Raw genomic sequence first — 13,605 nt, forward strand, 5'->3', positions numbered from 1 at the left:
AATGAATTCTCACACCAACACCCTCTTAAGCCACAATCCACAAACCACATGTGCTTCAGTCTGTAATCTATAGAGGTACGATCCACAAGGGATTAAGATCTGTTGCAATGCGGATCTCATTGTTACCCCAGTTCAACCCGTATTTGTTCACACATGAAAAGTTTTTTTTCTTGTTGCCATGTGATAGAAGTTGTTCCACATCTACTAAACTATCACCTTACAACTTTGTATTGGCTAAGTGTGAGATAGGGCCGTTATTTTCTGTAACATGTATTTCAGACTTGTTTATTAATCTTTAATTTCATAGCCGAAAGAGTGTGTGTACTTCTGTTCGAGGTCAGAGCTTTTTATGTTTAAAACGTCCCTCTGAACCTCCTTTAACTCACAGGAGGTTGATCTCCAGCGTCCAAAGCGTCCAGTCTCACCTGAATAACTCGAGCAGGGAGGACGGTGGTCTCCCCCCTCAGGAGTCTCTACATGGCTGGGTTATCAGAGGTCAGGCTCTGGCCATGCAATGCACAGTCGTCCTCCAGCAGCTCTCCTGGCTCCTCCAGTGCTGTCCGGAGGGCGAGAGCGAGGCCCACGCCCAGGGCGTCGAGGCTGCGGTCGGGCAGGGAGAGCCCAGACTGAAGAAGCTCTCACCCCTGGCCCCGCACCTCCAGTGCCCGGTCAGCCGGCTGAGGAGGAGGGGCCCCGCCTGGACTCAGCTCACCCAGAGAGTGGAGGGGATGCTGGCCGAAACCCAGGCCCTGAAACAACAGATAGACGGCGTGACACACGAGACCGGCGAAAGAACACTTCATAACTGGTGAGTCGGGATCGGAAAACTGTTCACGTGACATCGCCGTTTCGTTCGGTGTATATGGAAGTTAGTGTCCTTGAATTTATCATTTAAAATGGAGTGTCTCCGTTGGCTTTTGTCATTTAAAATTAAATATAAATTGCATTTAATAATAATAATAATAATAATATTTATTTAGAGCCTAATATCACTATTTATAGTCTCAAAGGGCTTTACATGTCTATAACATTTATTACATTTGCAATTTGTTGTAAGCATTGTTAAATGTAACTACGTAAATACATAGGTAAACGGACAAATCAGTATTCTGGAGCTACATTCATTCATATCGCAAACTGAGAGATTTTCAAGAGCTCTTTAGAAAAGTACATTGTTAGTATTATATGCCAGCAGTAGACCTGAAAGACCTCCATGAAATATATCTAAATGAGTACACCCAGATCTGTAATTGACCAGAGAAATGAGTTATTGATCCATCTCTACGAGAGCTCCTCTTTTCCAATTGTTCACTGTTCCGGGCCGTTAGCTCAGCGCACTGATGTATTCTCTCATCCGTGTAGGAGTCATTTCACGCTGTGCTGTTCGTGTCTGGATCGACTCGGCGCCGTGGTGGCCCAGATGCCGGCGGTGGAGCAGTTATTCACCCCTGAGGGCGTGGCAGGCGGGCGTGGTCAGCTGGCACTGACGAGAAGTCTCCAGTACGTGAGGGGAGAGGTGGAGAGCTGCCTCACTGAATTCACCACCTGGAAGACTCAACTCCTCAACCTGGGACGCAGACACAAATGTGAGAAACATCAATCGATTAAAAAAAAACAAAAAACATCTTTTAATTAAGACCACCCACCCCTCTGTTCAAAGGTGGTCATTTAATCAATGATTTGTGACGATGAAACACCATGATCAGTCGTTACAAATGCTGGTTTTTAGCTTGAGCTGGTGAGACTAGCTGTGAGCTGAGGTTTTTATGTACGGTCTTTTCCTCTGTCAGACCGCTCCCAGTCGTTCCCAGCGGAGTTCTCAGAGCAGCTGGAGAAGGCTATAAACACGGTCCTCTGTGCAATCCAGAGTCTGGTGAAGAGGAGGGAGGCAGAGCAAGAGGAAGATCAGCGGTCTGATAGCAAGAAAGGTGCAGGAATGCTTAGTGGAGGAGACTTACTAACTGTGCATTGTGTCTGTGAGGTCATTTACTGTTTGAAAATTCGTCGTACCAAATGTGTTTTTTGTTTATTTTTAATGAACCCTTCATTAACTGATGAATATTTAAATATTCAGAACTGTTAACTGTTCCCCCCCCCCCCCCCCAGACACATTAGTTATTAAAAAATAAACAGCTGTCATAAGTAAATGGTGGACATGAAAACGTTGTGTGTCCGTTTGTATCACAGACAGTGACTCTGAGGTGGCAGAGGAGCTGTTGAAACCAGGGCACTTAAACAAACTGCTGGAGGAAGACCTGAGTACGGAGGTGTCCTGTCTGTCCTTGCAAGAGGTCAGCTCAGTTGTGGAACAGGCCCTGGAAGGCCTTAGAATATACAGAGACACCTGTCCACCTCAGCACCTACAGGTATACACACTGCCTCTTCAAGCCCTTATCTTGTGTCCCAGCAGTTTTTATTAGCATGCACTGATGAGATATGCTAAAATGTGCCTGAACATAATATATTATGAGCAATGTCAAAGACTGTGTGTGTGTGTGTGTGTGTGTGTGTGTGTGTGTGTATGTCTCTCTGTCTCTCCAGGAGCTGAGGGAAGCATGCAGGTCGCTGGTGCGTTTGGAGCCCATGTTGGCTGTGTACTCTGAGCTGGTACGGTTTTACCTGGCTATGTCGTTAGGGGCACACAGGAGCACAGGCAAACTGCTCTCCGTCCTGGCCAGCATCTTCACTGAGCTCGCCCAGAAGGTGAAGTACCCTTACCCCTCAGTGTTTTACAGTCATTTTAGCAACAACATATGCACAGCTATTTTTTGACCCCTCTCTCTCTCTCTCTGCAGGGTTTCTGTCTGCCTCAGGAGTTGATGGGTGGAGGTGATGGAGAGGGGGCCACAGAGTTCCATGACTATGAAGGTGGTGGTATAGGAGAAGGTGAAGGAGTCAAAGACGTCAGCGACAAGATTGACAACGAGGAACAGGTAACACTAACAGACCCGACAGTGAAACTACCACCACCTGGATAAAAACATTTTTGTCATAAGACTTAGGTTCCAGAACACACTTACATATTCCAGAAGGCTCTTTTGTATCTTAATAAGTTTCAGAGAGTTCTAGAAGCTTCTAAGATGGTCCTTTTTTTTTTTTTCTTTTACAGGTTGAAGATACATTCCAAGAAGGACAGGAGAAGAAAGAGGAGGAGCAGGACAAGAGGGACATCAAGGAGGAGGACAATGCCATCGAGATGTCTGATGATTTTGACGGAAAGTTGCATGACGGAGAGAATCGCGAGCCAGGTCAGTGGGCTCTCCGAACCTGTCGATCAGTCGCAATGATGTCATCAATGTATAAGACATTAACCTCCAATCTCATGTTTAGGTGAGGATGAGGATGAGGATTCGGAGGATGAAGAGCTTGATAAGAAGATGGGGGATCTCGGCGACGGTCAAACAGACACCTTGGATGAGAGGATGTGGGGAGATGATGAAGATGATGATGATGACCTTGATGGCAGCGATAAAGAGGATGAATCAGGCCCCGGAATGGACCAGGTATAGAGTAGATGAATGAAGTCAGGTTCATCTCTTTGGCATTAGTGTCTTCAACTCAAGAGGAGGCAATATTTCACTGAGCATGTGAATAAGAAACGCTAATGATTTTGAATTGATTTTGCAGGGTGAATCTGAGTTGGTTGCAAAAGATGACAACCTGGATGCTGGAGATTCCAAGAAAGACGAGAAGAACAAGGACAAAGACCACCCACTGGACAAGGAAGAAGAGAGGGAGAAAATACACGAACAGATGGATGAGGTGACAAAGGATCAGATGTTTACTGCAGTATTAATATGTCAAGAATTGTTCATCATACATGTTTATATATATATATTATTTTATACTCATATACCGGTATGTTTTGTCTGATGTTTTGTCTGAACTGTCTTTCATTAAAGCTTTGCTTCAGTAAACATGCTAAACATAACTGACCCAAAGAATGACAGGTGTATAATATCAAATATTCGTACATTAAAGTTCTGTTTTGTGTGTGTGTGTGTGTGTGTGTGTGTGTGCGCGCACGCAGCGGGAGTTTGATGAGAACGAGGTGGACCCGTACCATGGTCAGCAGGACAAAAGAGCAGATCCACAGGCCATGGAGCTGCCAGAGGAGCTAAACCTGGACCAGGATGAGGAAGGAGGAGAAGGAGAGGACGAAGGCGATGGTAAGGACCGCTTTTCACGTCATTATTTTAATACAAACCAGACCAACCTGCAGCAGCATTCTTCTTCTTAACTGATAACATATGTTGGATTGTTTTACACGTCATTATTTTAATACAAACGAGACCAACCTGCAGCATTCTTCTTCTTCTTAACTGATAACATATGTTGGATTGTTTTACATTTCTAGCTTTCATTGTTCAGAGCGGAGATTCTCATGTCCAAATCTAGACAACTGATGTGTTATGGCGTTTTGCCAAAACTCTGAATAAGAGGGTTATATTACTTAAGTACCAGGTGTATAGATTCCTTAACCACATACTCAGGCACATGGGTTGGTCATTATGAAAACCAGCAGGGCTAGATTTGGGCATTTCTGGTTTACAGGGACATCACTTATAGAAAACATTTTCAAGCGGTCTCTCAATGTGCTTGGGTCTCGAATGTGTCTTTTCAGAGGAGAACCCCTTTGACATAGAGGACAAGCCCATGGAGGCGGAGGACAAAGAGGGGCCGGAAAAAGACGGAGAAGAGGAAGGAGGAGAGGAGATGGAACAGAAGGATGGGGAAGGAGAGGAAGAGGGGATGGAGGAGAAAACGGAGGAGGAGGCAGGAGAGGAGCAGTCTGAGGAGGGGAAAGACACTGAGACGGATGAAAGGGCAGAAAAAGACGAGGAGGGAGATGAGGAGGAACGGGATAAAGGACAAGAAGATGGGAGGGATGAAGACAAGGCCATCCCAGCAGACCAGGGCCAGAAACTAAAGGTTTGTTCACAGTCCTGTATCAGCTTTGAAATCCAATTCGAAAACGAACACTTTCAGAATAAATTTCAACTTTATGGGATTATGGGTAAACATTTGACATCTCTTGAGTAAAAATCCTATTTTCATGAGTCAAAAACCAAAAAACAACAGCAAAGTGGAACCACCTTGCTCTTTTCCCTCATTCATTTACTTCTCGTTAGAAGAATGAGTGGTTGTAACATTACGGTTCTTCATCAGGACGAAGAGGGAGGTGCCGAGGAGGACGAGGAGTCTCAGTTGGAGACAGCCGAGAGGAGGGAACACAACACAGACGGTCAGACCGGAGAGGAGAATATTCAGAGCGACAGCGCTGTGGAGTTGGCAGGCGCTGCGTCTGAAAGAGACCAGGCCAAAGAGGTAGACAACTTTATTATCCACTTACATCATTCAGACCTTAGTCAACAAATCAGTTTACTATACAATTATTCACCACAGAACCAAACAAGACCACAAACTGAGGGAATAAAGACTGTGATAGAGAGTCAAATTAGAATCACTGAAAAATGAAAGTCCTTTGGAGAGATGATAGCTATATGCAGTATGGAGATGGATAGAGTTTGAATTTGAGTTAGTGGAACATAGCTCAAGTGAAACCTTTCTTAGACATCTTAAGCATGTTTAATACACAACTGCAGCTTTAAAAGACGACACCAGACACACATGCATCGCAACACACAATCCTAGCGCAGCCTCTCCTCAAATACGAAGTTGTGTGGAACAGTGTTTCTCACTTTTGTTACATGTGTGCAGGAACATGGCAGTGGGGCGGCTGATGCCAGTCAGTCAGAAGGACACGACTCCAAACTCACGGCCAGAATGAGCTCTCAGAAGCAGAGCCAGAGCAAGACCCAGGTCAGTGAACAGGAAATGGCTTCACTCCCACAAAGAGTCAAATGCATTAAAGTCGTATCTCGATTTCAAAATATCATATATTTGGAAGTTGATCCGGATCTTCAATGTGAAGTCCATTTAGCTACCCTGATATTTTTTTGTTCCATTTTATTTCTGTTTATGATGCTGTTATTCAGTTCAGTGAGATTTTGAATGACTCTTTGGGTTATTTACTGACTTTAAACAGCTTGTAGCTGTTGCAGGTTTCTGAATAAACATTACCAAACTTCTCTCACAGAAATATGGAAAATAAGAAAAAGAAATTGAGAGAACTGTGGGATAAGGAGAAAAGTTTGACCCAAACTAACAGCTTGTCTGTTCGGTTTGCAGAGTTTCAAGCGGAAACCAGGACGGGCAGACAACGAGCGGTCGATGGGTGATTATAATGAGCGTGTGAATAAACGTTTGCGTACGGTGGAACGTGAACAGGAACGCTCTCAGGACCTGAGCCAACCAGATGGCAAACAGGAGTCTGACCTCTATGAACATATCAAACAGGGCGACCAGAACTACGACGCCCAGACATATGGTTAGCACACGCATACACACACCACACACACACACACACACACATACACACATATACTTTGAGCCAAATCTGTGGCGATGCAATTTTCCTGGTACCATTCATTTGAATTCCTAGACCAGGGTTTTCAGCTGCAGGTTTGTGAGGCCCTATAGGTTTGTGAGAGTACTGTGGGAGACTGTGATGGAAAGATTAACGTCAAATTAAATTCAATTAGTTAAAATCTCAAGGGAGTTTGTCAGGAAAATAATTAAGGTTGAAGGGGTTCAGCTGACAGAAAACGGTTTTGGAACAGGAAGCCCTGTCCTAGAGTAATGGTATTGATATAGTGTGTGATCCAGTCATGTTCTTATCCGCCAAACGTTTAGAGAGAGAATAGTTTATTGATGTTTTTTTTTTCCTAACCTGTTAAAAGTCGACCACATTTTAATGGATGATTTGCTTTGGTCTTTAATCACAGATGTAGCCACTGCAGAGCAGCAGAAACCTGCTGGAGCTCCGCAGGACGAAGAGGATGATGAAGAGGACATTGCCATGGAAACGGATGAAGAGAAAGATCTGCAGGCAGTAGAGGCACAGCAGCTAAAGCCAGAGCAGCTAGACTCCACGAAAGCCTCACGGAAAGGTATACAGGACACAAGTGTGTGTGCGTGTGTGTGTGTGTGTGTGTCAGTATTAATCTGGTTCATTTACTTTCTTTTGCTTGATCTTTTTCAACCCTAAGAAAGAATCTGACAGACCTCTCTCTCTCTCTCTCTCTCTCTCTCTCTCCCTGCCTCTCTCTCTCTCTCTTTCTCTCTATCCCTCTCTTTCTCTCTATCCCTCCCTCCATCTCTCTTTCCCTCCCTTTTCCACCTCTCTTTCCCCTGCAGGTATGGAAAGTGGAGAACTGGAGGCTCAAAAACAGGGGCGTGAGGAAGAGGAGAAGAGGTCAGAGGTGAAGAGAGATGTCGATGGAGACCGTGCTGAGAGAAGCACAGAATCCACGATACACACTGTGCCTGAGCTGTTGACAGATACAACACAGGTACGCTGAAGAGTGCTCTGAGAGCTCACGCTAGCACACACACACACACTCTACGGCTCCCTTATCTCGTCACACCCCGGCCCAGTATCGACCGGATAGAGGTTGAAGCTTCTACACACAGTACATTCTAATAATTTCTCCATGACAGCTTTGTGATGATGTCTGACAACTCAGAAAGTTTTGGTTACAACTTTACACTGAAACAGTAGGTATTTGATGACTGTATGTGTGTTTGTGTGTGTGTGTATGTGTGTGTGTGTAAAACAGCTCCCGGTGAAGAACCCAGAGGAGCTGAGGAAAGAGCTGGAGCAGCAGTTAGAGGCGTGGCAGAGACAGACCCCTGGTGCTCAGGAGGAGGTACTGCACTCTACATTGTTAATTCTTCTGATTAATCGTTACAGCTCTCTTTCACAAACCAGTGTGAATAATGTCACAGACAATAATACAGACTGCATACAGCAGTCTAATGTAACAATACATGTACAATTAGCACTTTTTGAAATTTAGCAGTATTTGCATATTTAATACCGCACTGTGCTATAATTAACACCCGGGTTTATTTTTAGTGTTAAAGTGATTTATGAGTCATTATTAGATGAGGAAATACTAAATGATGATAAACTTGTTAAGAGTTGTGTTGAATTTGGCGTTAATCTTCTCCATAATGTAGGAGGCTGCAGCGACTGCTATGTGGCACCAGTACCAGACTCTGACCTCTGCCCTTTCCCAGCAACTCTGTGAGCAGCTTCGCCTCATTCTGGAGCCCACACAGGCGGCAAAACTCAAGTGAGTGACTTTGACCAGCCAGTGTTCTGTATGAGTGACCATACTCAACTTAACCCTGCGTGGCTGTAGTGTTTGGCCCCTCCCATTCCAAACAGCCTGTAACCCCGCCCCCTCTGTGTCCCGTCGGAGAGTGCAATTAAGGAGTTGCATACTGCTTTTCAGAAAAACAAAAAGCTCATCCTTATTTTATGCCTTGTTCTCAGCCATTCATTCCACTGTTTTGGGGTCAGTTTTAAGTGGTTTACTTTAAGCTCAGCGCTGACATCGTCTCTCTGTTACCAGGGGTGATTTCCGTACAGGAAAGAGGTTGAACATGAGGAAGGTCATTCCGTATATTGCCAGTCAGTTCCGTAAGGATAAAATCTGGATGAGGAGGACCAAGCCCAGCAAGAGGGAATATCACATTTGTCTGGCCATGGATGACTCTTCCAGCATGGTCGACAACCACTCCAAACAGGTACGGTTATCAGAGCTAAAAAAAAAAAAAAAAAAAAACAGCTCAAGACCTCAGTGATGTTCTAGAAATGACTACAACAAAAACCTTAGCTATTTACACCATTTTATGATTCAAATGTCTTTTGTACTGGTCGTGGTGTGAGCTAAATTGACTGGGTATATTTCCTAAGAAACAGTGGACACAGATATTACGGGTTGAATACATGAGTCTTTCGCTCATCTCTGTGTCTGTTTTGTCTCCTGTGTTGAACAGCTGGCGTTTGAGTCCTTGTCAGTGATAGTGAATGCTCTGACTCTGCTAGAGGTGGGACAGGTATCTGTATGCAGGTGAGCCCACTCACAAGACTTTCATAACACCTCTTTATTACATGATGCAGTGATGCCTTCAGCTCTGGCCAGAGAGGAAATGAGTCATTTTACGCGGCTTTCATTTTTTCTTCAGCTTTGGAGAATCTGTTCAGTTGCTCCACCCCTTCCACCAACAGTTCAATGACCAATCAGGAGCCAGAATACTGAGGCTCTGTCAGTTCCAGCAGAAAAAGACCAGGATAGCCCAGGTGAGAATCTCTGTTTTTATCTAACTGTGCATTTACCTCTCTCTTTCCTCAACCAGTGCATTTCCTTGTATGTATATATGTGTATGTGTATAACCTGATCTGAAGTACTATACCATAAAACACTCCTCTCTCTCTCTCTCTCTCTCTCTCTCTCTCTCTCAGTTTTTGGAGACTTCAGCCAACATGTTTGTGGCGGCTAAACAGCAAAGCTCAGGTTCAACAAACGCAGGTAATCAGAACACTCCCTCTGGTCCTCTCCAGCCCGTAACCTTGACAACTCTCGAGTCAATTAGCACGGAGCTCTGTGCCTCTGAGCTCCGCGGGTCTTTGCCCTTGTTGTATCTGATGTCAGACAAACAAGCTGGCAGTATAGCAGAGAGCAGCGTGAGGTGAGCCGGAGCCCTTTCTCCGAGGCAGGGGTATTGTTTGTCTGTGAGAGAGCCGGGGTAACAGAGAGCCAGATCTTATTGTGTAAAGGCAGCACAGATTAGCAACCACCTCTCGTAGGGCTCACTTTAGGCTTCCCTCAATAGACAGGCGTACTGAGGGGCCTTTGAAAAACTGAACACACGCTTGCTTTTCCTTTACATGACTCAGTGCTCTACTCTGGCTGTAATGGGGACTTTTAGTTTATCATCTCCTGGTTTCCTTTCTTTTTCCTGCTTACCCTCTAAATCAATCATTCTCTTTCTCCCTCTCTCTCTTTCTCTCTTTCTCTTTCTCTCTCTCTCTCTCTCTCTCTCTCTCTCTCTCTCTCTCTCTCTCGCTGGCCTGCCTGCAGAGACAGCTCAGTTGCTGCTGATCGTGTCTGACGGGCGGGGCCTGTTTCTGGAGGGGAAGGAAAGGGTCGCGGCTGCCGTGCAGACGGCTCGCAGCGCTAACGTCTTCGTCATCTTCGTGGTGCTCGACAACCCAAACTCCAGGGTGAGACATTTCATACTCTATCATTCTACAGTCACGTGACTCTTCTTTTTTTTTTTTTTTTTTTTTAAGCCTCCCAGGGTTGTTCTGATGTATGTATCACTGAAAATAATTCCCTTGCAATTGTGAGTCTGTTATGAAGGCATTTTATTTGAATTGTTTTCAAACTGTGGATTAACAGGACTCCATTTTGGACATCAAAGTGCCCATCTTTAAGGGTCCAGGAGAACTCCCAGAAATCCGTTCCTACATGGAGGAGTTCCCTTTCCCTTTTTACATCATTCTGCGTGATGTCAACGCCCTTCCAGAGACCTTGAGCGATGCACTGAGGCAGTGGTTTGAACTCGTCACGGCAACAGACCTGTAGGCCACAGGGAAGCCATTTTGCAGGGGGCCCAAACATACACACACACACAAATACATACACACACACACACAAATACATACACACAACTGCACAATGCCACGCTGCTGCTAGCCTCTCGACATGGAAGAAAAGACTCACTAAAAGGGACAGGCTGCTGTACATGTGCCTTTTTTTTCCCCCTCTCTTGATTTTTTTTTGGTATTGCATTACCAGATAGTAGTTTAATAGCAATGAAATGCTCGTCTTTTTCCCCCTCAACTTGATGAGGAATTTGAGGAGCTCACTCTCTTTTATTCTTCCTGATATAACCCACCTTTTAACCTTGCACGTCTTTTTTTTTTTTTTTTTGTCTTTCTTCTGAAAGTGAAACAAATGTGATTCCCTTGAGTGTGAAAAAGAAAACATCACTACGTCTCAGTGAATGTGGACTTGATAAAATACCTCTGCTCCTGCAGTCGTTTGGACGTAATTCTTGCTGTTTGCCCATTCTGTTCAAATGTGAATATAGATCACTGAGTGTGAAAGGCACTGCCAGTGTTGTTAATATTATCATGTCGAAGAAGAAGAAACAACAACAACAACAACAAATCAACTGCATGTCGTTATCACTCTGACACATTTTTTAAAATAATCCCAAAAAATGTGCCTTGAAGACTTCATAATTTACCCATCATTCAGACAATACGTGCTGAAAAATCGTAATCGGCTCTGTGGTTTTGCTCATCGTTTTACTGTGTACATTTTAAGGGATTCTCTTCATTGTTCTACAACCGTTAATTTCTCGGACACTTTTTAACAGTACACCTTCCGCTGAAGAACCGAGCGCGAACAGGCTTCTTTTGACTTCGAAGGTACAGACAGGTCTTAATTAATCGGTGTTTCTTAGACATTAACTCATGCATATCTAGACATGACTACATGTCATTTTAGTGTCACTTTTTTGAAGAAACCGATGTAGGAAATGCACATCAGTTTTATTTTCTGTTAAGAGTCTGTGTATTCTGTGGTGAGTTTCTACCACGTAGGTAAGCAAAAAATGATTCCTCATGTAGACGCGATTGAAGCAGTAACTTAGCTAAGTCATTGATGTCTTATCTTCCAACCGCCATGTGTTCTTGGTTCATGAAATATTTTCTGAGCAACGGTGATAATAATGATGATGATAATAAATTTTTGGACCTGTGTTTTCATCCTGGGGTGATTTGATTTTACGTTAATTATTTTTACACTACACACTCCTTTCCACTAGATGGCGGAGTTCATATTTTCGTTCAACATTTGTGTACACGAAATCACACGAAGTAGACATATTATGAAAAGCAAGCTATGTAGTTGATGAGCAACAAACTCCTGAAAATGACGATTTCAAGGTTGCCACCAGCCGCGCTTACACTGAAACAGGTAACGTGTTTTTTAAACATCCTACTAGCAGTTATACCAGTACTAAGATGAAAGGAGACATGTTCGATCCAAACGTAGCTTTATTGGCTGGAATGAACCTACGGTGCCTAATGCTGTGCGACGTGCAATTTCAGTTTTTGCAGCGACAGAAAATTCTGAGTCTGTACAGAAATATGCTGAGAGCCATTCGTCAAGTTCCTGACGCGACAGATCGTAAATACCTGACGGACTGGGCGAGAGAAGAATTCAAGAGGAATAAGGACGCTACCAATCAGGTGTGTAGAGTGTCCTACAGATCAAGGTTATCTTCCAGCCTCGGCCACGAAGCAGGGTTTTTCAGTTAACCAGACAACTTGAGTCAAAAACAAAAATGTGTCCAATTGGAGATTAGCGAACTTTTTTTTTTTTACTTTTGTCACAGTATGTTCATAATAATACACCTGATCTTATCAGTTTTCGTGTTGTGACGACAATTTTTTTCTTTTCCCTCGCTAGGACGCAATTCGAATGATGATTACACAAGCAAACATGCATCTTGAAGATTTAAAAAGATCGCTTGCTCTTGCCAAAAGTTAGCACAACAAAGTTACGATGAAATTCAAGATCTGACGCGTACTTTGTAACGTGCAGAAAGGCAGCCGCTGCTGGTATTGCGGTTGCGTACAGACCAGTGACTGGTCGTCAGTGGACCTACAGATAAACTGAAGTTCCAGATACACTTGGTTCACAATGGAATCGGTTTTGAATGTTCTGGATAAAGCTTGAGTTGTTCAACTTTCCAATTATAATACTGTGTGCGTACCCGTGTGTCTGATGCACAGTGACGTCGAGTCGGCGGTGCAGTCCTCTTGCCCTGCCTTTGGGGAATATGGTTCACATATAATGTAAGAACGGTCTGTGTTATAAATTGAGAAACTTAAATAATAAATCTAAAATAATAGTATTTAAGTTAATGTGAATGTGTTATCAAATTTGTTCAAATCTAATTTTTCTCTTCAGTGATGTTATGTTCAGTTCAGGGACGACTGATCCTGAGTGGTTTATAAAGTGGTTTCCATATGGAAAAGTTAATACAAAAACATGACAGTGGACTTTTTTGTTGTTTTCTTTACAAAATATGTATTTCATAAAGTTTGATTTATTACACAGAAAGTGGCAAAAAAAATATGTTCAAAACAACATTGACCTTCCTCATACAAGTATCATATAGTTAACACTATCCAAAACAAACAGTTCACAACAGCTCAGCTTTAAAACACTATTAGTGGTTTTGTCTAGAACATGCAGTCAAGATTATGCTTAACATTGCAAGCTTTCTTCCTGGTCATTTACAGTTTAGACTACTATAGGATTTAGCTTGGGACAACTAAAACATAGACTACTAGAATATTTAGCTTGGGATGTAAGTTGTTGCATTCACTGGTTTTTTGCATAAACCTTTTTAGACATGCCTCAAAGATAGACAGACTACAGTCTAGACCACGACAGATGGGTTATGAGATCTCTGGTTGAAGATTGAAGGGGTTTTTTGTTCTAATATTATTACAAAAATCAAGTTTTCACCAGTTAAGACTTTTGTCATGTTTGCTTTGTTCTCAAGTCTAAATGAATCGTGCATAAAGACATATAGTGGAATTACAGCAGACGATTAAAATATCCCCCCAAACAACTCAAAACACCGGTCTGTCATATTTAAAACAAA

The 13,605-nt window shown here is 43.3% G+C and overlaps 2 protein-coding genes across 2 annotated transcripts in view; both read left to right on the forward strand.

The window, feature by feature from the left end:
* The window catches only part of mdn1 (midasin AAA ATPase 1), a 46,005-nt gene extending 35,175 nt beyond the window's left edge, over window positions 1–10,830 (forward strand). Inside the window, exons 79-102 of the mRNA XM_030781114.1 lie at window positions 389–808; window positions 1,363–1,586; window positions 1,791–1,928; window positions 2,188–2,366; window positions 2,542–2,703; window positions 2,796–2,933; window positions 3,110–3,248; window positions 3,331–3,503; window positions 3,628–3,762; window positions 4,031–4,169; window positions 4,625–4,932; window positions 5,170–5,328; window positions 5,722–5,823; window positions 6,193–6,391; window positions 6,849–7,013; window positions 7,261–7,415; window positions 7,683–7,772; window positions 8,086–8,201; window positions 8,484–8,658; window positions 8,911–8,984; window positions 9,100–9,214; window positions 9,377–9,443; window positions 9,996–10,138; window positions 10,317–10,830. Coding sequence (XP_030636974.1) covers window positions 389–808; window positions 1,363–1,586; window positions 1,791–1,928; window positions 2,188–2,366; window positions 2,542–2,703; window positions 2,796–2,933; window positions 3,110–3,248; window positions 3,331–3,503; window positions 3,628–3,762; window positions 4,031–4,169; window positions 4,625–4,932; window positions 5,170–5,328; window positions 5,722–5,823; window positions 6,193–6,391; window positions 6,849–7,013; window positions 7,261–7,415; window positions 7,683–7,772; window positions 8,086–8,201; window positions 8,484–8,658; window positions 8,911–8,984; window positions 9,100–9,214; window positions 9,377–9,443; window positions 9,996–10,138; window positions 10,317–10,502 — 3,901 coding nt within the window. The 3' untranslated portion in view covers window positions 10,503–10,830. The remainder of the gene's footprint in view (window positions 1–388; window positions 809–1,362; window positions 1,587–1,790; window positions 1,929–2,187; window positions 2,367–2,541; window positions 2,704–2,795; window positions 2,934–3,109; window positions 3,249–3,330; window positions 3,504–3,627; window positions 3,763–4,030; window positions 4,170–4,624; window positions 4,933–5,169; window positions 5,329–5,721; window positions 5,824–6,192; window positions 6,392–6,848; window positions 7,014–7,260; window positions 7,416–7,682; window positions 7,773–8,085; window positions 8,202–8,483; window positions 8,659–8,910; window positions 8,985–9,099; window positions 9,215–9,376; window positions 9,444–9,995; window positions 10,139–10,316) is intronic.
* A 981-nt stretch (window positions 10,831–11,811) lies between these two features.
* Window positions 11,812–12,789, forward strand: lyrm2 (LYR motif containing 2). The gene is made up of 3 exons (XM_030782736.1): window positions 11,812–11,903; window positions 12,038–12,178; window positions 12,399–12,789. Exons 1-3 carry the CDS (start codon window positions 11,838–11,840, stop codon window positions 12,477–12,479), a joined length of 288 nt encoding a protein of 95 aa, XP_030638596.1. The 5' UTR covers window positions 11,812–11,837; the 3' UTR covers window positions 12,480–12,789.
* Window positions 12,790–13,605: the final 816 nt, after the last annotated feature.

Source organism: Chanos chanos, chromosome 8 (genome assembly GCF_902362185.1).
Source record: "Chanos chanos chromosome 8, fChaCha1.1, whole genome shotgun sequence".
Taxonomy (NCBI): Eukaryota; Metazoa; Chordata; class Actinopteri; order Gonorynchiformes; family Chanidae; genus Chanos; species Chanos chanos.